We start from the raw sequence: 25,819 nt of genomic DNA on the forward strand, positions 1-25,819 counted from the left end.
CATGTAAATATTTGATAACTGTATTAAAAACTGGGTAAACAGACATAAAGGGAGATAAAGGTTCTATACTTTCCTCAAATTGGTAAAATGACAAAACAAGTAGATTGTATTCCGTTTATGTAATACCTAAAGCAACAATTGAAAATGCTATTCTAAGAGGCAAACTCAAAACAATACAGATAAATAAAAATGGATTCTAAAAAATGTTTAAGTATCTTATAGAAAGGTAGGAGGGAAAGAGAAAGAACAAACATAAAACAAAAAATGGCATACATACTCCCTAACATACCAATAATTACATTAAGTGGAGAAGATGGTCTAATACACCAATTAAAAGACAGAAATTGGCAGGATATATTTTAAAACATGGCCCAATTATATGCTGATTCCAAAAAGCTTACTTAAAATTTAATATAAGCAAGCTGAAAGTAAAAGGATGAAAAAAAAGGTGTATCAAGCAACCATTAATCAAAAGCAAGTAGGAGTAACTACATTAATATCATATAAATTATACTTTAGGTAAATAAAATTATCAGAGAGAAATATTATAAATAACAAAATAATTATTCACCAAGACACAGAAATCTTAAATATACATGCACCAAATAAGAACTTCAAAATACATGAAACAAACACGGAAAAGAAATTTAAAAAAAATTTTTTTAACTGATAGAACTAAAAGGAAAATAGACAAATACACAATTATAGTTTAGAAATCACCATTCCACTGTCACCAACTGATAAAAACAACTAAACAGAAAATCAGAAGATGTTGAAGAACTCAATGACACCATCAATGAGCAGGATCTAATTGATACTTAGAGAACACTGCACCTAACAGCAGAGTACAATTTTAAGTGCCAATGGAACATATACCAAAATGCCATATCCTGGGCTATAACACAGACCTCAACAGATTTAAAATAATCAAAATCATAGAGAATGCACTCTTTGATCACACTGAATGAAACTAGAAATCAATAGCAGAAAAATAATAGGAAAATCTCTGAACACTTGGAAACTAAGTAACATAGTTCTAAACAATTCATAGGTCAAAGGGACATCTCAAAGGAAACTTAAAAATATGAAAAGTCGTGGAACACAACTAAATTAATACTGACAGGAAAATTTTTGCAATTAGTACACACACTATAGACGAGGAAAAGTCTCAAATCAATAATCTAAGGTCCTACCTCAAGAACAGCAAAATAAACCAAAAGCAAACAGCAGAAAAGACTAAAGAACAAAAGGCAATAATTGCAAATAGAAAATAGAGTAAATCAGTGAAATAAAAAGGTAGGGGGTGCCTGGGTGGCTCAATCGTTGGGCATCTGCCTTTGGCTTGGGTCATGATCCTGGAGTCCCAGGATCAAGCCCCACATGGAGCTCCCAGCTCAGAGGGAAGCCTGCTTCTCCCTCCCCCACAGCCCCCATGACTGTTCCCTCTCTCATGGTCTCTCTCTCTGTGTCAAATAAATAAATAAAATCAGAAATAATAAATAAATAAATAAATAAATAAGAAGGTAGATTTTTGAAATTTTTATGTTTACAAACCTCTAGCAACACTGGAAAAAAAAAAGACAAAATTACCAATATTAGGAATAAAACAGGCAATAACACTACAGACACCAAACACTACAGACTACAGACACTGCAGACACTAAACATAGAATAAGGGAATACTATGAACAACTCCCCATACACAAATTTTACAACTTAGATGAAATGGACCAATTTTTTAAATATACAGCTACCATAATTCACCCAATATGAAACAGATAATTTGAATAGCCCTATAACTTATGGATATTTAATTCATAATTTTAAAACACCCAGAAAAGGAATACCCAGGCCCAGATGGTTTCACTAGAGTATAACTACCAAACTTTTAAATCATTAACACCAATTTTATACAATCTTCTAAGAAAATAGAGATTAATTATTCTCACTTTATTTTATGAAGCTAGAATGTCTATGATATCAAAACCAGACAAAGCCATTACAAAAAAAGAATTACAGATCAATATTTCTCATGATGCAAAAATCCTTAATAAAATATTAACAAATAGAATCAGAAATATATAAAAATAACTATACGCCATGACCAAGTTTATTCCAAGAATGCAAGGCTGGTTAAGCATTTGAAAATCAATCAATGTAACTCATCATGTCAAAGGACTAAAGAAGACTATCGTATTACCACATCAATCAAGGCAGAAAAAGCACTTGACAAAATTCAACATTCATCCATAAAAAAAACTCTCAGAAATATTGAAATAGGGAATTTCTTCAACTTTGTAAAGGGCATCTACTAAAATCTTACAGCTAGCATTATATCTAGGAGTGAAAGACTAAATATTTTCCTCATCCAGACTGGGAAATAAGGAAGGAGTGTCTACTCTTACTACTCTTATTCAACCTGATGTGGAAGTTAAAGCCAGTGCAATAAAGAAATAAAAGCTATACATACAGATTGTAAAGGAAGAAATAAAACTGTTGTTTTTTGAAGATGACATGACTATCTGTGTAGAAAATCCCAAGAACTAATAAATAAATTCAGCAGGGTCTCAGGATCCAGCACAAATATACATATATCAATTATATTTCTACATATTAACAAACATATGGACACCAACATTAAAAGTACAATATCACTTATAATCACTTTGAAAAAATTAAATATTGGGATAAGGAGGGAGATGGTAGCTGAGTAGGAGGACTCTAGGCTCCCCTTGTCCCGCGAATACAACTAGATAACTATCAAATCATCCTACATACCCCAGAAATTGACTTGAAGACTGGCAGAACAACAAATGCCACAACTAAAGGTAGAGATGAGGCCACATGGCAGAAAGTAGGAAGTGTGGAGACGTGGTTTGGGAGAGATAGATCTTGGCCATTGTGGTAGAGAGAGAGCTGTGGTCCCAGGGAAGGGCAAGAGACAGATAAGCGCACAGGGAAGATTTTGATTCCCTACAGCGATTGGTTTGGAAAGTAAAGGGGCTGAGTTTCATGAGTTCTTGCAACCAGCAGGGCTTAAAATGTAGAGTTTTAAAGACTAGTGTGTTTGGCTTGAGGTGAACCCAGGGGAATCGGGGTTACTCTTGGAAAGAGGGCAGGGAAAATAGCCTACGAACATACAGCATGGAAATAGCAATCTGAAGAGTGCCTGGGGCACATAATGGGGAGGTTATTTGCTCTTCTTGGCAGCATTCATGGAGAGATCCCTCCAGGAACAAAGATAACTGGCCTCCACTGCCCCTCAGCATAAGCACAGGGCCACCTGTGGGAACAAGTATGGTGCTGATACTCACTACCTAACTTGCTTACACCGAGGCCCATCCCCCACCCCAACTCCAGTGGAACTGCCCATCTCCAGTGGAACTGCCCAACTTGTTTTGGTGCCAGCACAGTGGTCCCTCTCCCCCAGGAGACTGGCCCAAACCTCTACCCACACCATGTCTCCCTACCCATGAATTCTGCAGGGCTTCAGTTTTGGCAGCTGTGACAACAGGACTCATTTCATAAGCAGAGTAGAGTACCAGTAGTTAAAATTCCCTACATTCAGGTCAGGGAACAAATACTCTCACAATAGGCAAAGAAAGCATCTGTAGACAATTGATCTGAAGGATAAAGTGGCCAGGGCACAACAGCAAAGTAAGCAAAGTACATGCAGCACACCGTGGAAACACTCTCTGGAGTGTAGGCCCTGGAGAGCAGGTGACATTATACTACCAACCAGTATATAACCTCTTCTTCATAAAGCTATTACCTTCAAGGGGAGGAAATGTAGCTGACTTTTCTAACACAGAGAAGGTAGCCCAGAGACTTAGACAAAAGAGAGGATAGAGGAATTTGTCCCAAATGAAAGAACAAGACAAGCCCACAGCTAGAGATTTAAATACAGATACAAGTAACACGCCTGATAGAGAATTTAAAGTAATGATCATAAAAATACTTGCTAGACTTGAGAAAGTGGAAGTCCTCAGCAAGAGCATTAATATGGAGATAAGGAATAACACAGGAGAAATAAAGGGCCCAATAAACAAGATCAAGAACATGCTCTATGGAAAGAACAGCAGACTGGAAAAAACACAGAAATAAATCAATACCTAGAAGACAGAGTAATGGAAAGTAATCAAGCTGTACAAAAGAGAAAAAAAAGAATGAGGAAAAATGACAATAGACTTAGAGAACTCAGTGACTCCATCAAAAAGAGTTACATTCATATTATAGGAATCCCAGAAGAAGAGAGAGAAAAGAGGGCAGAGAATTTATTTGAAGAAATAATAGCTGAAAACTCCTAATCTGGGGAAGGAAACAGATATCCAGATCCAAGAGGCACAGAGAACCCCCAACAAAATCAACAAAAGCAAATCCACATCAAGACAGATTGTAATTAAAATGGTAAAATATAAAGAAAAAAATCTTAAAAGCAACAAGACAAAAGACAACAGTTACATACAGGGGAAACCCCATAAGGCTATCAGCAGAATTCTCAGCAGAAACTTTCCATGTCAGAAAGGACTGTCATGTCCATTGGCCCACCTAAATAAATAAATAAAAGAATGGGCATGATATATATTTAAAATGCTGAATGGGAAAAATGTGAGGTCAAGAACATTCTATCCAGCAAGGCTATCATTCAGAATAGCAGAGATAAAGAGTATCTCAGAGAAACAAAAATGAATGGAGTTCATGACCACTAAACCAGCCCTGCAAGAAATACTAAAGGGAACTCTATGAGTAGAAAGGAAAGACTATAAGTAATGGTATAAAGATAGGAAACACAAAAACAGTAAAAATGAATATTTCTATAAAATATCAGTGAAAGAACTCACAAAATAAAGGATGTAAAATATGACAACATATACCTAAAACTTGGGGAGTAGAGGAGTAAAGAATAGGTTTAAACTTAAACAACCATCAACTTAATATAGACTGCTATATGCAGAAGATGTTATATACAAACCTAATGGTAACCACAAATCAAAAACTGGTAATAGATATGCAAAGAATAAAGAGGAAGAAATCCAAACTTATCACTAAAGAAAACCAACAAATCATGAAAGAAAGACAAGAAAGGATCAGAGAAAATCTTCAGAAACAATCACAAAACAAGTAATAAAATAGCAATAAGTACATATCTATCAATAATTACTGTGAGGGGTGCCTGGATGGTTCAATAAATTAAGCCTCTGCTTTCAGCTCAGATCATAATTCCAAGATCCTGGAAAAGAGCCCTGTGTTGGGCTTTCTGCTCAGTGGTGGGATGTGCTTCTCCCTTACCTTCTGCCCCACCCCCCTACTTGTGTTCTCTTTCTCTCAAATAAACAAATGAAATCTTAAAAAAATAATAATTATTTAACTATAAATGGACAAAACACTACAATCAAAATACAGGGTGACATAATGGATAAAAAAACAAGATTCATTTCTATGTTTCCTACAAGAGACTCATTTTAGACCTAAACACACCTGCAAAGTAAAAGTGAGAAGGTGGAAAAGCATTTATCATGCAAAAGGACATCAAAAGAAAGCTGGAGAGGCAATACTTGTATCAGACAAATTAGACTTTAAAAAAAGATTCTTGGACACCTGGGTGGCTCAGTAGTTTAAGTGTTCGACACTTGATTCCAGTTCATGTTCTCAGGTTTGTGAGATTGAGCCCCATGTCAGGCTTCATGTTTAGCACAGTCTGCTTGAGATTCTCTCCCTCTCCCTTCCCAAATAAATTAAATTTTTAAAAACAAAAATTAAAAAAGATTCTAACAAGAGACAAAGAAGGACACTACATAATAATAACAGGGATAACCCAACAAGAAGATATAAAAATTGTAAATATTTATGCATCTAACATGGAAGTGCTCAAATACATTAAACAATAAGAAATGTAAAGGTACTAATTGATAGTAATACAGTAATATTAGGGGATGTTAACACCCCATGAAATCAATGGACAGATCATCTAAATAGAAAATCAGCAAGTAAACAATGGTTTTGAATGACATACTACCAGATGGATATAACAGATATATTTAAATCATTCCATCATCAAACAGCAGGATACACATTATTTCATGTGCACATGGAACATTCCCCAGAATAGTTCACATATTAAGCCACAAAAGAAACCTCAACAAATTAAAAAGGATCGAAATTATACCATGCATCTTTTCTGACCACAACACTATGAAACCAGAAGTCAACCCAAGAAAAAAATCTGAAAGACCACAAATAGATGGAGGTTAAATAGCATGGACCCATGACTCTATGGTCAACTGATCTTTGACAAAGCAGGAAAAAATATACAGTGGAAAAAAGACAGTCTCTTCAATAAATGGTGATGGGAAAATTGGACACCTACGTATAGAAGAATGAAACTTGACCATTCTCTTATACCATACACAAAGATAAACTCAAAATGGATAAAAGACCTCAACATGAGGCAGGAATCTATCAAAATCCTAGAGGAAAACATAGGCAATAAGCTCTTTGACATCAGCCACAGCAACTTCTTTCAAGATATGTCTCCAAAGGCAAAGGAAACAAAAGCAAAAATGAACTTTGGGAACTTCATCAAGATCAAAAGCTTCTGCACAGCAAAGGAAAGAGTGGGAAGGAAAGAGGCCACCCATGGAATGGGAGAAGATATTCGCAAATGACACTACAGACAAAGGCCTGACATCTAAGATCTATAAAGAACTCCTCAAACACAACACACACAAAACAGATAATCATGTCAAAAAAATGGGCAGAAGACATGAACAGACACTTCTCCAATGAAGACATACAAATGGCTAACAGACACATGAAAAAATGTTCATCATCCTTAGCCATCAGGGAGATTCAAATCAGAACCACATTGAGATACCACCTTACACCAGTTAGAATGGCCAAAATCAACAAGACAGTAAAAACAAGTGTTGGAGAGGAGGTGAGAAAGAGGAATCCTCCTACATTCTTGGTGGGAATGCAAGTTGGTGTAGCCACTTTAGAAAACAGTGTGGAGACTCCTTAAGAAATTAAAAATAGAGCTATCCTATGATGCTGCAATTGCATACTCAGTATTTGCCCCAAGGATACAGATGTGGTGAAAACAAGGGCCATCTGTACCTGAATAGCAGCAATGGCCACAGTCGCCAAATTGTGGAAAGAGCCAAGATGCCCTTCAACAGACAAATGGATAAAGATATGATATGATACATATATACAATGGAATATTATGCCTCCATCAGAAAGGATGAATACCCAACTTTTGTATCAATATGAATTGGACTGGAGGAGATTATGCTGAGTGAAATAAGTCAAGCAGAGAGAGTCAATTATCATATGGTTTCACTTACTTGTGGAGCATAAGGAATAACATGAAGGACATTGGGTGAAGGAGAGCAGTAGTGAGTTGGGGGAAACTGGAGGGGGAGACGAACCATAAGAGACTGTGGACTCTGAGAAACAAAGTGAGGGTTTTGGAGGGGAGGAGAGTGGGAGGTTGGGTGAGCCTGGTGGTGGGTATTAAGGAGGGTGTAAATTGCATGGAGCACTGGATATGGTACATAAAGAATAAATCTTGGAACACTGAAAAAAATTAAATTAAAAAGAACATGCTACTAAACAATGAATGGGTCAACTAGTTGACTAGGAAGCAAAATGAGAAATTAAAAAGTACACAGAAACAAATGAAAATGAAAACACAATGGTTTAGAGCCTTTGGAATGCAGAAAAAGTGGTTCTAAGAGGGAAGCGTATAGTAACACAGGCCTACTTCAAGAAGCAAGAAAGGTCTCAAATAAACAACCTAACCTTACACCTAAAGGAGCTAGAAAAAAGAAAAACAAAGCCTAAAACTAGCAAAAGGAAGGAAATAATGAGGATCAGAACAGAAATAAATGATACAGAAACTTAAAAACATAGTAGAATAGATTTTAAAAAAACAGGAGCTGGTTCTTTGAAAAAATTAATAAAATTGATAAGCCTCTAGCCAGACTTATGAAGGAAAAATAGGAAAGTCTCAAATAAATAAAATTACAAATGAGAGAAGGAAAAATAACAACCAACACCACAGAAATACAAATGATTATAAAAGAATATTATGAAAAACAACAAATTGGATAATCTAGAAGAAATAAATTCCTAAAATCATGTAGTCTATGAAAACTGAAACAGGAAGAAATACAATATTTGAACAGACCAATTACCAGTAAAGAAACTGAATCATTAATCAAAAACCCCCCAAAAAACAGAAGTCCAGATGGCTTCACAGGTGAATTTTATCAAACATTTAAAGAAGAACTAATACCTACTCTTCTCAAATTATTCCAGAAAATAGAAAAGGAAGGAAAACTTCCAAATTCACACTATGAGGCCAGCATACCCTGACACCAAAACCAAATAAAAACACCACAAAAAAAAAGAGTACAGGCCAATATCTTTGATAAACATAGGTGCAAGAATATTTAAAAAAATACCAGCAAACTGAATCCAACAATACATTAAAAAAATCATTTACCACAATCAAGTGGGATTTATTCTTGGGTTACAAGGGTGGTTCAATATTTGCAAATCAATGTTTGCAAATCACAGCAATAAGAGAAAGGATAAGGGGCACCTGGATGGCTCAGTGGGTTAAGCTGCTGCCTTCGACTCACGTCATGATATCAGGGTCCTGGGATCGAGTCCCGCATCCGGCTCTCTGCTCAGCAGGGAGCCTGTTTCCCTTCCTCTCTTTCTGCCTGCCTCTCTGCCTACTTGCAATCTCTCTCTGTCAAATAAATAAATAAAATCTTAAAAAAAAAAAAAGGAGAGAGAAAGGATAAGAACTAGATGATCATTTCAATAGCTGCAGAAATAAGCTCATATATATGAGAATACTAGCCAGTCATAAAAAAGAATGATATCTTGCCATTTATAATGACAGGGCTAGAACTACAGAGTATAATTCTATGCAAAATAAATCAGTCAGAGAAAGAAAAATATCATATGATTTCATTCGTGTGGAATTTAAGAAACAAAACAAAGGAGCAAAGGAAAAAAAGTAGAGAGAGAGAGATGAACCAAGAAACACTCTTTTTAAAAATTTTTTATTTAATTTTTTCAAGGTTCTAAAATTCATTATTTATGTACCACACCCAGTGCTCCATGCAACCTGTGCCCTCCTTAACAGAAACAGACTTTTAACTATAGAGAACAAACTGACGGTTCCTAGTGGGGAGGTGGATGGTGGGATAGATTAATAGGTGATGGGGATTAAGGAGCACACTTGTCATGATGAACACCAGGAAATGTATGGCATCATTGAATCACTATCATTATATTGTATACTTGAAACTAATAGACCACTGTATGTTAACTAACTGAAATTACTTTAAAAAATTATGGAGCACCTGGGTGGCTCCGTTGGTTAAGTATCCAACTCGTGATTTTGGCTCAGGTCATGATCTGATGAATTGTGGGGCTGAGTTCCACTTTGGGACCTGTAGTCAGTGGGGAATCTGCTTGAGATTCTCTCCCTCTGCCCCTCTCCCCACTCATGCTCACACTTTCTTTCAAATAAGTGTCTTTTTAAAAAGCTTAAAACAATTTATTAATTGTAAGGTATAAATATCACTAAATACACACAGAACTTATATACTGAAAATTAAATAATGGTTATAAGGAAAATCAGAGATCTAAATAAATGAAGAGATATACTATATTCATGGATTCAAAGATTCAATTATAGTAAAGATGTCAAATCTCCCCAAACTGATATATAGGTTTAGTGTAATTTTATCAAAATCTAAGCAACATTTTTTTAGGTATACAGAAGATTATTCTAAACTTTATATGGAAAGGCAAAGGAACAAGAATAGTTAACATATTTTTGAAAGATAAGAATAAAGTGAAAGGAATTAGTTTACCTGATTCTAGACTTATTATAAAGCTACAAAAATCAAGACTGTATACTACTGGCAGAGAGACAGACACACAGATTAATAGGACAGAAAAGAGAAACCAGAAATAAGCCCACACAAATATGCCTAACTGAAAAATATTTTATTTATTTGAGAGAGAGAGGGAGCATGTGCATGCAAGCTGGGAAAGGTGCAGAGAGAGGGGCAAGCGGACTCTGCACTCAGTGTAGTCTGACAAGGGGCTCAGTCCCATGACCCCAAGATCAAGACCTGAGCTGAAATAGTCACACACCCAACTGACGGAGCCACTCAGGCACCATCCCTAACTGGTTTTTTATATAGGTGCAATTGAGTGGAAGAAACACATCCTTTACAACTGTACATCTATAGAGAAGCAGGGGAAGGAACATCAATCTAAGTCTCACACCATTGAGGAAAACTAGATAAAGGGTATATGGGATCTTTTTCTATTATTTCTTTTTTTTTAATATTAATTTATTTATTTTCAGCATAACAGTATTCATTATTTTTTCACCACACCCAGTGCTCCATGCAATCCGTGCCCTCTATAATACCCATCACCTGGTACCCCAACCTCCCACCCCCCCCCCGCCACTTCAAACCCCTCAGATTGTTTTTCAGAGTCCATAGTCTCTCATGATTCACCTCCCCTTCCAATTTCCCCCAACTCCCTTCTCCTCTCTAACTCCCCATATCTTCCATGCTATTTGTTATGCTCCACAAATAAGTGAAACCATATGATAATTGACTCTTAAAATTGCACATAAATCTACAATTATATCATAATAGAAAGTTTAATTTAAAAAAATTTTAAAGAATTTAGGCAATTCAGTTCCTTGCAATTGCTTTGTATAGATGACTAGAGAAGTCTGGAAGGATAGTCACATCAACATTTTAAAAAAGGAAGAATTCAGTGTTTGTGATTCAAACCTTGCAGAAACAGCTCTTACCTGCAACAAAGCTCCCATTAGTGATGCCAATGCAGCCATTCCAATGCAGAGAACTCCAAAGAGCACACCTAAATGGATGACATAAAAGCCAGTGTAAAATTCAGACCGAGAGGATTAGAATTCTCAATAGAACAAGCTACCTTGTCTTTGATTCAAAGTAATTGATATGATTGTGGTGAAAATTGGCCACAGACATCAGAGCCAGCCAAAAAAAGGGAGGGGGTGTTTTCCTACGGGATCAGCAGTGTGCAAAGGGGAAAGAAAACTCTGATATTGTGTACCGGGATTAGTGACAACATTAGGTTATATAAGTAAAAAAATCCCTAGCATTAACCAGAGAGACTTTTAAGCTAAGAACTATTATGTTATTAATCTAATCCTCCTTAAACATTTGTTTTATAAAGGAAGGCTCAGGTCTCTGTTTCCAGTTTGCCAGAAACAGGACACAATCTGTATGACATGTTGGGGGAGGGGAGTAATAAACATGAGAAATTAGAGTCGTCTGATCTGAAGTGTTCATTTCTTCTAGGAAGTGACGATCCACACCAAGGGATGGTTTAGGACCTTTAGCCCTCTTGTAATCTCCAACATCACTAAGTCTTTCCTGTTAAACTAGCAAAGAAAGATAATATCAAGTCTGATGTTACCCATTCTACCAACTTGTTTTCCCAAACTTTATAAGAATTCTCAAGCCACCACTGTTGCTCAGATTATAATTATAGGGTTTTTTTTTCCTTTGGTTTTTATACTTTCCACATTTTCTCCAAATACATGTTTTACCTTTTTTTTTTTTTTTTTTTTTTTTTAAGATTTTATTTATGAGTGCTGTGAAGTGTGTAAACCTGGAGATTCACAGACCTGCACCCCTGGAGCTAATAATATATGTTTATAAAAAATTTTTTTTAATTATTTAAAAAATTGAAAAAAAGATTCTATTCATCAGACAGAGATCACAAGTAGGCAAAGAGGCAAGCAGAGAGAGAGAGGAGGAAGCAGGTTCTCCGCAGAGCAGAGAGCTGATGCAGGCCCAATCCCAGGACTCTGGGATCAGATTTTTATTTTTGAATATTTTCATTTAGCACAAATCACCTGGAATCAGTCAATATAATTTCCCACACACACACAAAAAATCAAAACAGGGCGCCTGGGTGGCTCAGTGGGTTAAGCTGCTGCTTTCGGCTCAGGTCATGATCTCAGGGTCCTGGGATCGAGTTCCGCATCGGGCTCTCTGCTCAGCAGGGAACCTGCTTCCCTCTATCTCTCTCTGCCTGCCTCTCGTCTACTTGTGATCTCTCTCTGTCAAATAAATAAAATCTTTAAAAAAAATCAAAACATAAAAAGAGTAATAACTTTGCTCATTATAAAATCAGTGCATTCATTACATCTAATTTACACTAGAAGTCACATCTTTGTTAAGTATATTGGGTAAATAACCTTATTGAACCTGAATGGAAAACTTATATTAAGTTTTTACATAGAGCTCATGTCACAATGATTTTTTAAGCCTCCAAATCCTAGTGTAAATAGTATTTCCAACATATATAGTTTGATTCTTCTATATCTGATAGCTCATGAATGGTCACCACTATGGGGTTTTGGTATTCAAAGTTAATGGGAACACATACAAATTACTTTCCATGTTCTTCTTTATGATGTCCCTACTGTTCATACCTCAAGATAATGACTTTATATAATTCTTCAAAGTCAATGAAAACCTCATCTACACTAGTAGAGTTGATTTGTTATTAATTACCATCAACATCCTTCCTTGAGCACCAGCTAGTACTTCTTATTTTATACACATTATCTCTAAACCTCATAGAACCTGCAATATTAATACTTTTGCAACATTTTTCATACAAAAAAATTCGAGCTGTATTGAGTTATTGGGTCTGCTTGAGGCTAACAAATTGGTAAAGCAAGACGGTCTGTCTGGCTTCAAAAGTTTCTATTTAAAAGCATATAGCTTCAATAATCCTATAATGAACCAATCTAAATACTCTTAGGAAGCATTGTATCATTCTGAAATTATGCTCCAGGATGAAAATTAGGCACATAATAAGATGGTGCAATGTTATTTAAATTTAAGGGACACCAAAGAATATAAATTAAGTATTTATTCCAGGCTATAGTCAAGATGATTACATATAGAATTATGGTTCAAAATAGAATATTATTTACTATTTCTTTGACAGTCTATTAGTGTTACTCAGTTGAAGTTAAACATTCTTTTTAAAAATAAGTTTGTTACTCATTCATTCTAGAATGCATATAACCAAAATTTCAAACACAAAGAATGAAGTACAGTAACCGGATTCCTTTGAGTTCAGTTGGTACAGTTGGGACATCTGGAAACTGGGGTCTTTAAACCTTTCCATGCAACTGATATTTAACCCCTAATAAGATCCTATAACCTATCAATAGAAGTTGAACATTTCTTGTACAATATAATTGACTATCTCCAGGGCAATCTACATGTACAGATAGGACAGACAACCAAGATGGGTCAAAAATCCCAATACTTTGTTTCTTTATCTTCAATTCATACACACAGACTATTTACTCTATTTTGGGGGGGTTAGGTTTTCTTTTTTTATTTAAAATCCATTAGCTAACATACAGTACCTCATTAATTTCAGATGTAGTGTTTGATAATTTATCAGTTGCGTACACCAGTGTTCTGTCCTTTAAGCTGACGATGCTCTCTTATGTAATAAAGAAGAAAAATGTGGTTCTTGGCTCCAAACTAAGGGTATTTCTTAAAACTGTTGGCTAAAGTTTGGAAAGGAAAAGGGTTGAATTTTTTCTGTGGCTAAGAATTTTAACATAGATTTGGTATATGTGCTGCCGAAGCGAGCACGAATTTTAACATAGATTTGGGATAGGAAGAAGTGAAAAAAGGATAGCCAAATAAGGACCCTAAAAAGATGCTCAACATCACTCATCATCAGGTAAACAAATCAAAACCACAATGAGATATCACCTCACACCTGTCAGAATGGCTAAAATCAACAAAAAAAGAAACAACAGGTGTTGGCAAAGATATGGAGAAAGGCAAACTCTCCTGCACTTGTGGTGGAAAAGCAAACTGTTGCAGTCGCTGTGGAAAAGAGTATGGAGATTCCTCAAAAGGTTAAAATTAGAACTACCCTATGATCCAGCAATTACAGTACTAAGTCTTCACCTGAAGAATACAAAAATTCTGATTTGAAGGGATACATGCACCCCAATGTTTATAGCACCATTGTCTATAATAGCTAAATTATGGAAACAGCTTAAGTGTCCATCAGCTGATGAATGGATAAAGACAATGTGGTATACATACACAATATTAGCCATAATGAATGAAATCTTGCCATTTATAATGACATAGATGGAGCTAGAGTATATAATGCTAGGTGAAATAAGTCAGTCAGAGAAAGACAAATACTGTATGACTTCACTCATATGTGGAATTTAACAATAAAACAAACAAGCACAGAGGGAGGAAAAGAGGGAGGCAAATCAAGAAACAGACTGACAGTTACCAGAAGGGAGGTGGGTAGAAGGATGCATGAAATAGGTGATGGGGATTAAGGACTGCGCTTGTCATGATGAGCACTGAGTGTTGTATGGAAGTGTTGAATCACTGAAACTAATATTACACTGTATGTTAATCAACTGGAATTTAAGTTAAAACTTAAAAAAAAAAAATAAGGACCCCTGGATATTGTTCTTCGTGGTCCCCTGACAATTAATTGCTTGAAGTGTCTCTCAAATCTTGATTGCAAATACAGCATGACTACATTTAGGCATATATATATATATATATATATATATATATATATATATATATACACATTAACACTCATAGGTTCTTACTATATATCTTCCATGGAAAAGATTTCTGGTATTTCTTTTTTCTTTTTAAATATTTTATTTATTTATTTATTTATTTGAGAGAGAGAGAGAGCCAGCATGAGAGGGGAGAAGGTCAGAGGGAGAAGCAGACTCCCCAGGGAGCTGGGAGCCCGATGCAGAACTCAATCCCAGAACTCCAGGATCACAACCCAAGCAGAAGGCAGTTGCTTAAACCAATTGAGCTACCGAGGTGCCCAAGATTTCTGGTATCTCTAAAAATCATCTCCTCAAGGTAAAATGGGATCGTGAAAATGGAAACTCACTCATTCCTTGGGAAATCCAAGAGAGAGACCTTTCTGAGAGCGATCTGAAGTGAGGTTTAATTAGATCTTCCACAGTTACTGCTGCTAAAGCATTAATACTGGAGGACACTGTGCTGTAAGAGAAAAATCAATCTTTTGATTTACAATATTTTAACTTTGATAGTACTTTAAGTAGGAATAAGAAAGGGGGAACCAAACTGTCATTATAACCAGATTTCTACTATTTTTAATGATTACAACACCCTCTTTGTGGAAGCTGCTATCATCCAAGAATGATTCAGGCAACATCCAAAGGGTTGATAGTGAGGAGAAGAATTTTATGTTGCTTCCACTTTGCAATAAATCCTTAGTGTCTATGGAGAGAATTTACACAGACTACATAGTACTACTATATAATGACTTTAAAATATATTCCTTTTTGTGCATAGAAAGGACTGTCATAAATCCTCAGAAACATATGCCATAAATATCAATACTATTAATTTCCTGGATCCTCACTAACAAACACTGTACATGTTAGTAATAAGAATTCATTCCCTGGCACAAACACTGGAAAAAAGTACAATGAGTAAGCTGAAAGGCAGAACAAGATTCTTTGGACAGTGTATATTATTCAGCATGTAATAGGAGATTTAATTCTAATTTTCCATTTGACCATGTTTAGATATACATAAGGTTTAAACTAAGACTGTAGGCATCCCTTTTTGATAATCAGTGAACACTACCATCAATTGATCATTTTTATGATGACCTTACATAGCATGTGATGATGTATTGCAGTAGAGCCCAAGTTAAAAGTGGAGACTGAGGTTAATAGACTGATAGTTCACACGGATAAGAGTGAGACCAACAGAGAAAATACATGGAGTAGATTACCCACTTTGGGACACTGGTGCTCATATACAGAATTCAGCTTTATCCCCCAAAATATCCAATAACAAAAGAAAGATCCCAACAGGAAAACCATGTATTATTAGAGTCATAGTTTATACCTTAATGTTCCACTATAAGCACAGGCCACAAAAAGTCCAGGAAGTCCCGGAAAATCTTGCAGAATGTCCAGCACCAAATAAGGCATGAGCTGAAAAATTCCAAAATTTACTTCTATTTGCTATCAAATAAAATTAATTAATGCCTCATTTATCTTGTGTTCTTCAAGAACTAAAGGAACCTATTCCATATAATTTAAATTTCTAAATATGAAAAATTAAACTCTTATTGCTAATACTTAAAATAATAGCAGAGTAGTTAAGAACACAGGGTCTGGATTCAAACAGAAGTGGTCTTTGTTACTTCTCTAAGACTTAGTTTCTTCATCTATAAAGCAGGGGTACTAAAACTAACTTCACAGACTTGTTATAAAAGTTAAATTATATCATCTATGTAAAGCTCTTAGTATAGAACTTATCTCTATATGAAATCAAGACCCAGTGTTCCCAAGATATCTTAAAAGTGTAACTTCAAGCAGTATTCCATACTTAAACATTATTTCCATTGTTACTGTGATAACAAGACCCAAAATTCTCTACCCTAATATCAATTTTCTCAAAAGTCCTCGGGGGTGATATTTCATATTCCGACTGGCCCCCTCAGGTATAGGTCCAGTAAGGTAAGACTGATAGATAGAAAAAGAGTAAAACTCTATCTAGACACTAATCTTTCTTCCTCAGGGTGAGCTCCAGCAGAGTGTCACAGAAATACATCTTTGTTCTCCTTGGTTAAGATTTTGACCTGACTTTCTACTACTGGGCCTTATGTGCATTGTATCCCTAGGAGATGCTAATTGCATTAACTCCTCAATAATCAATACAATACCGGAATCATCCAATCAGGAGGAAACTTTCTTTTTCTTTTCTTTTTTTTCTTTTAAGATTTTATTTATTTATTTGACAGAGACAGCCAGAGAGGAAACACAAGCAGAGGGTGGAGAAGAAGAAGTAGGTTTCCAGTTGAGCAAGGAACCCTCCCTATGCGGGGCTTGATCCCAGGACAATGGGATCATGACCTGACTCAAAGGCAGAAGCTTGACAACTGAGCCACTCAGTGCCCCGAAAGCTCTTTCTTTTTAAAAAATTCAGTACAGGAGCGCCTGGGTGGCTCAGTGGGTTAAAGCCTCTGCCTTCGGCTCAGGTCATGATCCCAGGGTTCTGGGATTCAGCCCCGCATTGCATCAGGCTCTCTGTTCAGCAGGGAGCCTGCTTCCTCCTCTCTCTCTCCGCCTGCTTCTCTGCCTACTTGTAATCTCTGTCTAGTAAATAAATAAAATCTTTTAAAAAAAAATTCAGTACAGGCTTTCTAAAAGTGGATGCATGCAAGACACCCCTGAATGCATTCTAAGGCAAGGAGTCTCAAGGGTAGGAAGCTATAGATATTTTTTGTTGTTGTCATCTAGGGATAGGGAAAGATATATGAGAAACATTTTTAACATCCCTATTATCTTCATGATATAAACTACAGACAAAACATTCTTCACTAGAGAGCATATAAGGGGAAGAGTGCATCTACCTTCAAAGTAAACATGATTCTTAGATTCTCTGAGCAAATAGGAAAGATCTATTTATTGACAGGAGGACACATGTGAACATAGGGTTGAGACGCACAGCTCAAGGAGGTTCTCATTTTCTAGCCCCACAAAACTGCATTATTTTTCTAGGAGTATGTGATGCATTTATGTCAATACAAAATTCAGTCTATCTTCAATCTAATGAGTCTTCTGGGCACTTGATTTACAAGCAAGTCTTAGAACATAATTTTGGCAAGAACCCAAGCTTTGGAGTCTAGTAGTCCTGGGTTTGAATTCTAGCTACACTTTCTGAAAGGTGGTATACAGCATAGGGGTTCAAAGTTAGGACTCTGGTGGCAGCCTGCCTGAACTTGAATTCTGGTTCCAGGTTTACTAGCTATTACATAGCTTGTCTGTGCCTCAGTTTCCTCATCTCTGAAAGGAATATAATCAGAGCATCTATCTCAGTGTGTATCTTTAAGGATTCAAAGTTGAAGTTTATATAAAGCACTTATGACAGTATGATGAATTCTTGCAGCTATACCTATTTATCAGCCCTATGACCTTGAGCAAGTAATATAACCTCTCTGCGAGTCACTCATTTCCTCATCTCTAGATTTAGAATTACTGGGTTATGAGAATTAAAAGAGAGAAAGCACGCAGAGCTCTAGACACATTCTCTCACTGCTTGGTTGGTACTCTATAAATGTTCACTCACTAGATCTGTTTCTCTATCATTTAAAAACTGGAAGGTAAGCTGTTGATAAAAAAGTGATCGAAGAATATTCACAAAATGTTTTACACTACCATGGTTTGTATATAGTTTTTCTTCTTTAACTGTATTTACATTTCTATTTCCAGTGTTGACCTAGTTCTCTTTAACACTTGGCTTGGAATTTTCCAGGTATTTCAATATTTTAATCTTGGATACAGCATTCTTCCTTCTTGCTATATAAGCTAAAATAAATTTTTACCAAATGCTTTCTAGAAATTAAAGATGATTATATTATAGTCATTTGCTCTTTCTCTATAAAAACATGAATACTCTTTCCTCCCAAACTAATAAGCTTTCTGATAACATTAATACACATGTAAGAAAGACATGGTACTAAACCTGGTCTGGTGCAGATACTTTCTTGGCTGTCCAAGGATCACAGTCATGGTACCTGGAATACAGGGCAAGCCCACATAACACTGAGCAGACAAGGATTGCCCAGAGTCCCAGAAGATTGATGTAGAGAGACCTAAGGAAATGAAAACAAACCAGCAAATGATATTTGTAATTTCCATCCCCAAAATAGGAAACTTGTTACATATACAGAAGAGACCTTCATGATTACTCAATAAATGCACAGAATCTTTCAGTTATCAAAAATGCTTTCTATTTTATTCTAGCCTAACCTTCTGCTTGTGCTGTCAATCAACAATGTATTTCGAAATACTTGGAATAGATGGAGGCTTCTCTACTGAATAGATGTGTGTATCCTTCTGGTCAGAGTTCCACGGGCATTATCAGCTTTATAATGATATCCAGTTATACTACTTCAGGGCTTCCGGTCATGAAGTAAAGATTTTTAATGGTCAACAGACCAGTAATTATTACTCATTTTTCCTTTTTAAAGTAATAGAGTTAAAAACTGCTAACCACTGTTAGCACCTACATAGAAACCCACTGAACTTGTTTAAATGTGGTTTGCAATATCACCTAGTAAGTATGAGAGGCAAACCTGCATTCCTTGAACAGGTATCTTCTCCAACAATGTTCAGCATCATAAGACATGGTACGTGTTCCAGGAGAACAGTACTGGACTCGGACCTGAACATAAATCTTGGTTCCATCTACTATATATGACCCTGGGCAAGTAATTTAGCTTCTCTGATCCTCAGCTTCTTCATTTATACCTACAGATAATGATGCCTACCTACCTTGCAGAGTTTTAACATTAGATGAAATAGTATGTATTACATAGCACAGTGCTTGGCATGTAATAACATTTGTTAAATAGTAATTATTGATATTATGAGTGCTAATGGCACCGAATTCTATGCCTTAATAATCAAGTGAATAGTAAACATTGTTCTCACTATAATGTCCTCATTTCTTTTCCCCAGTAGTGCTGTAGTGAATACTGTAAAATGCTGCCTTAGGTGGGAGAGAGGTACCATCCTCAAAGTCATGCCTCCTTCCTTGGGGTACCTGTGTCCAGTGACTACTAGATTCAGAATTTTAAAGGATCAGTCTCCTTACCCTAACCTAGGACAAATCTGGAGTCAGTTTAGCATTAGGGCTTCCCCTAAGGCTTGGCTGAGAAACACATTACAATCCAACTTCTCTCTTTGGCCAATTCCGCTTCCTTCTCTTCTCTTTCTTCTACAGGTGGTGATTCCCCCACAGTCTCTGGCATGCCAACCTCCATTTCAGAGTCTGTTTCAGGAGAATGCACCTTCAACAGGTACCAAACAACAGATTGCTAACCTTTTCCCTTGATTGACTAAATTTACTCTGTTTTGCTATTGGCTAAAAATAGCCTAAGTAACTACAGCTCATCTCCAAATCACCAGAAAATATATCCAGACACTTTCCTGCTCACATACCCTTGTTCACAAAGGAGTCTAATACTTTACTATATGGTTTTATTTGACATTAATACCACTAAAATAGATCACTTATCAATAATATCTGATATTCTCCACAGTTGATCAATGTCAGTAGGTCTTAACTTTTTTTAAATTTTTATTTTTTAATTAATTTATTTATTTTCAGCATAACAGTATTCATTATTTTTTCACCACACCCAGTGCTCCATGCAGTCCATGCCCTCTATAATACCCACCACCACCTGGTTCCCCAACCTCCCACCCCCCCGCCACTTCAAATCCCTCAGATTGTTTTTGAGTCCATAGTCTCTCATGATTCACCTCCCCTTCCAATTTACCCCTACTCCCTTCTCCTCTTTACACTATGGAGTATTATGCCTCCATCAGAAAGGATGAATACCCAACTTTTGTAGCAACATGGACTGGACTCAAAGAGATTTTGCTGAGCGAAATAAGTCAAGCAGAGAAAGTCAATTATCATATGGTTTCACTTATTTGTGGAGGTCTTCACTTTTTGACTGGGATTCATTCTTCTCATGGAGCCACAGTTAAAAAGTAGGAGAAAATGGTTCCTCTCAGCTCAGGGAGTCAGCTGAGGGCCATTCCAAAGGAAATTGTTTCTTATTAAGAAAGCTCAAGGTTCTAATGCTGGTCTCTTAGTTATAAAATTGGACCTTTGAGTTTCATGTTCCCAAAGAAACAGAAGAGCACATGCGTAATTAATTTTGGAGACGCATTAGCTCTAGTATAGATTTAAAGTCCAGTGGATCACTGGATGTATAAATTACACTCCTTCAAAGTTCCTTAAAATACCAGAACACTTAAGCTCACTTAAGGGGGGCTCTATATTCAGTTACTGTGCTGATATTTGTGTAGATCTTTTACTATTGAATTTTCCAAATACAAATAATGTCTAAACCTATTTACTCTCAATATATTAGGTTATGACATGTGACATCACAATATTTTCATGTTCTTTGAATAGAAATTTAATTGCCATTCCTTGTCCTACTCCAACCACCCAGTTACTCTTAATCTATTTATAACTCTTAAGGTCTTAAATGCATATGGGCCAGTCAGCTTTATCTATCAGCATGGGGAGCAAGGGTCACCATACTGATCTAAGGTCTCCTGAGATAGAACCAGTCACCATTTATATTCTTTGCTCAAGCCAAGACTGGATTTAGAATTCCCCGATCACGTCATCCTTCTGACCTCTGGACTGTGTCCAAATAAATGTCTATATGGAATGCTCTCCCACTATTCTCTACCTGCCTGTATATGGTCATTATTCAGGATCTGCTTGGTTGACAGGAATCTCTCACCCAATCTCTACCTGCACATCCTATGATTGAGGTCACATTTACTGGACCACTACCAAGTGTGTGCCAGGCACATTTTACAATACCTCTCCTGAGATGTATAATATTTCTTATACTCATTTTGTAAATTTGGAAACTGGGACTCAGGGAGACCAAGTAACTGGCCACTCAAATGTATTAGAGTAGAGTAGTAGCAAGTATTAGAGCAGAGTTATAAACCCATGACTATGTCTAAAAATAAAATATACCAGCATATCTGGCAATATAATGCCCTTGACCATTTCTTCTATCATTATATTGTTCCATAGAACTGTGATACCTTTCTAGGGTTATTTCACTTTTTGCATACTTGTGTATGTTTTCATAACTAGATGTTAAGTTCCTTCCTTAGAAGAGCCATATAATTCTAATTTTTATCCTCCATAACTCCTTATACAAATAGATACACAATAAATGTCTACTTAGTTAATAGGATTTATTTTACTTAATAATTCATATAAATATTTCAAATATCTGATTTAAAATACACTTAATTCTTTTATAACTAAGTATATAATTTATTTCTTGGAATTTCATGATACAAAAGGCTTAAAACTGAGCAAAGCTTGACTACTTAACAAGTTTTGATAAAGACACTGAAGGTTATTAATGATTTCCATACCAGAGTTTGGCTTACATTTTTGCCTGGAACCTGCTTTTACAGGAAATATATCTCTGTACTTGGGATTGGTTGACACCATAGATGCTAGTCCATGTGAAGGTCCCTCCTATAATAATTGTCCAGAATGTATGTCTTTGCAAAGGATTGGGATCAAAACTAAATGAAAAGAAACAGAAAACAAATTTTAACTATAAGCAAAAAACTACAGAAAATCCTAGAATATCTTTTGGAAGCAAGCAATGTGTATCTATATAAATACGCATACAGATATAAATAGGTACAAATTTATTAAATAATAAAAAAGGCAAAATATTCCTAACTTAAGTTCAATGAAATAAAAATGGATACTTTCAGAGAATTGGAAATTCTGGATGGGACTGAAGGAAAACAAATGTTCTAATTATTCTGAGCTTTCATAAAAATTGTTCTCCAGTGGCCTTAGGAAATTGTTATTTAAATAAGTCTGCTGTGCTATAATCAGAGAAGAGCATGAAACTAAAAAGAGAGAGAGCAATAAAGGGAATAAGGTTCCTAAGTGCATCATAGCAATAGATACGGTACTGAAATGAACACAAAACCTACATACTTTGCATATATAATTTCTCTCCTAACACATGTACAGTCATATTTCTAATTTATATTCAAGCTCAAGAACTCAATTAATGCAGTTTAAAGGCTTTCATCTTCTAAAATTACCATGTCATTATAATCATACTTTCTTAAATGCTGTGTGCACAAGCTAAATGCTAATAGTGAAAAGTCACTAAATGCATGTACTTAAGTCCAAAATATTGTCACAAAGAAAGCTCAACTTTTGTATTGAATATGTGTTTTAACTCTTCTTAATGCATTATCTAGGAAGGAATGATCTGTTCATCCATGATACGCAATATAAGTTTGACAAATTTCTGAAAATTGGCTTTCATAGAAACTTTCTAAAAATTATGAAATTCTCAAAATCCATTTCAATCTTATATTTAAGATGAATTAAGTGCTCAGATTTCATGTATATCCCAGCATTCCTATGGAAATATAAGAGCCTCTACTCCATTATCTAACACTTCCTATCAAAGTTAAGTGTTTCAAGGGTGTTGACCCTTTAACACATAGAGAAAACAGCTACTATATTAACTGATTAGAGAAAACAGCTACTATATTAACTAATTTAGGCCATACAAAATATGTATGACAACTATAACCATACAGACAATACCAACACAAAATCCTTCTCTTGCTTTATCACCACGAGAGCAGGTATTTTGCCCACCAATATTCTCAAACATATCAGACACACAAGAGATACACAATAAGGCTTTTCATTATTATTTAATAGTTGGAATCCTCCAAAGTGAATGTCATAAAAGTGTCTAATCTTTTACTTTTAGTAATCTCTTACTGGTATATGACTTGTCACTTCAATGAAGCAATATGGGCTGCCTTTGTCCAAAGTGAGAGTTATCTTGCAGAAAAATTAATGATTCTACATCCTCTTCCCTCAGCCTCGCCTACTAGGAAATTTAGGAGTAAGCAAGATCTTCTGAGTGCCCATTAGTTTTTTCTGCTTCTCTGTATCCATTCTCTTGTCCTCTAGTAACAGCAACCCAATCTGCTTTGGGGAAATGACCATTTCACCATAAAGTAGTCTAAATGGTTGTCAATAATGTGTCCTGTTCTGCCACAACTAAGGAATGGAATAATGCCCAGACTAGGATAAGTGGAGGTGCTCTTCCTTGGAATCTCAGTATTGAAGTTAAAAATCAATTATTGAAAATAGTGGAAGTTGACACATCATAATTCAACTTATCTCTGCAATTAACACATTGTCCTTGACCAATTTCTGAAAAGGCTCTTCTCAAACATTAGCACCATTTTCAGAAAACTAGAAGAGAGTCACCAAGTAAGAAATGCTTTTTTCTTTCTTCTTGCCAGTGAGTTAAGCCTGCCACTCTCAAAATAAGACTGCTTGAAGAGGAAATAAGCCAGTCCATATGAAAATGAACCCCTTCCCACATTGAACATGATAACAAGAATGGCACTACTGCTCCACACCAAAAGGTGTTTAAATATTCCTCTAAGCTGTGTGATATATTTCTGATGAAATATCTAGTTTCTCCACTGCTCTTTCTCTAGGAAAACTAAATAGCTGTTGAGGATATGCTATATTGTACAATATACTGACACTTGAGGCATTAGTCATAAATTTTCTAGTCAATACTCTAGAAATAATATATAATATTATAAAATATTTGTACATATATAATTATGAAATATAATAATATATATTGACAGGGCAATATCAATAGAAAAATTCTCTAGGCTGCTCGAAACAAAGAACTGTCAGAATGACAGCATGATCCTTTAGTGTTTTTCTCTTAAGAGGTTTCCTTTTCTTATTTCTCTACTCCCTCTTCCCTAATTACACTACCCCATCGTTTGACCAATTCCAGATTTTAATATCTAGAAGAAAAATGCTCTTTTGCTATCAATCCTTTCTCAGAAGGAAGTTACATTCTATGTAACTAAGCAGCCATCTGACTGCTTTAACCCCTTAAAGACCTGGTAGAAACCCCCTCACACATTAACATACCAGCTTCAATTTTTCATACCACATTCTTAGCCATCTATTTGTTTTCTGATGTAAATCTACTACTTCAATGATGAGATTATTTTTATAGGAAAGAAAAAAACAAAAGGAGTGTTCTATTGACCAGGAGATAAATAGCAACTTACTTCCAGAAGTTTAATCTTCCACCATTATAACAATCATTTAGAATATTGCTGATTCCACCTTGAATTACTACAGCCCGTATAATCACAGATGCAAATCCAGCCACCATGATCCCAACTTGAAAAACATCTGTCCAGATAACTGCTTTAAGACCACCCTTTGAGGGAAAAAAAATATTAGGATTAATGCTCTTATCAGACATTATTATCATCTACATGCTTATATATAATGCTGGACAAGAATAATGAAAACATAGATCTTGGCCAAGGAATACACTTAAGGTAATAGACAGTAAGGTTGGGAGAACCTTCAAAAGAGGTGTGATTTAAGCCAACCTTTCAGACAGAAGTAGAGGTGAAGATGGAAGGTCATCCCAGAAGAGAAAACAGCATGGACAAAAGCACAAAGAATTCAAAGTCCATGACATGTTGAATGTGGCCAGAATGAAACTGCAAAAGGCAATGTCATAGATTTTACCTATAGGCAGGGCTGATATTCAATCAAGTATGCACACAGAATGTCATACCAGTTGTTGACATACTAAAATTGTTTTGTACTAGCCACTGACATAAACTTCCCAGTGTCTCTCTCCAGTCCCTGTGTCCTTCGCTGAACTATCCCCTTCCTGAGATCCGCATCTTCTAAAAGAAATCCACTAAAGTCTTAAGACTTATTATGTCAGATATGTCATAAGAGTTGCACCACTTCTAGAAACTAGCATCCATTATAATACCAGTGTCCATACTATCTGGTTGTTACATATTTTCACTGCGATTCCTGCCTTTAGGCAATGGGAAACTACCCTACATTTCTTTTTTTTTTAATTTCATTTTATTTTTTCAGTGTTCCAAGATTCATTGTTTATGCACCATACCCAGTGCTCCATGCAATATATCTTAGGTTTCTAAGCTGAGGAATAGTATGAACACAAATATAATAATTGAGCAATAGTAAGGGTGAATTAGGAGACAAGACTCAGG

At 35.8% G+C, this 25,819-nt stretch overlaps 1 protein-coding gene across 1 annotated transcript in view; it reads right to left on the reverse strand.

Moving 5' to 3' along the window:
• The window catches only part of SLC5A8 (solute carrier family 5 member 8), a 60,374-nt gene that overhangs the window by 20,077 nt on the left and 14,478 nt on the right, over positions 1 to 25,819 (reverse strand). Inside the window, exons 5-10 of the mRNA XM_059186650.1 lie at positions 24,842 to 24,996; positions 22,127 to 22,267; positions 18,645 to 18,774; positions 16,020 to 16,108; positions 15,028 to 15,140; positions 10,865 to 10,932 (exon numbers count right to left, since the gene is read on the reverse strand). Coding sequence (XP_059042633.1) covers positions 10,865 to 10,932; positions 15,028 to 15,140; positions 16,020 to 16,108; positions 18,645 to 18,774; positions 22,127 to 22,267; positions 24,842 to 24,996 — 696 coding nt within the window. The remainder of the gene's footprint in view (positions 1 to 10,864; positions 10,933 to 15,027; positions 15,141 to 16,019; positions 16,109 to 18,644; positions 18,775 to 22,126; positions 22,268 to 24,841; positions 24,997 to 25,819) is intronic.

Source organism: Mustela lutreola, chromosome 8, assembly GCF_030435805.1.
Source record: "Mustela lutreola isolate mMusLut2 chromosome 8, mMusLut2.pri, whole genome shotgun sequence".
NCBI classification, from domain to species: Eukaryota; Metazoa; Chordata; class Mammalia; order Carnivora; family Mustelidae; genus Mustela; species Mustela lutreola.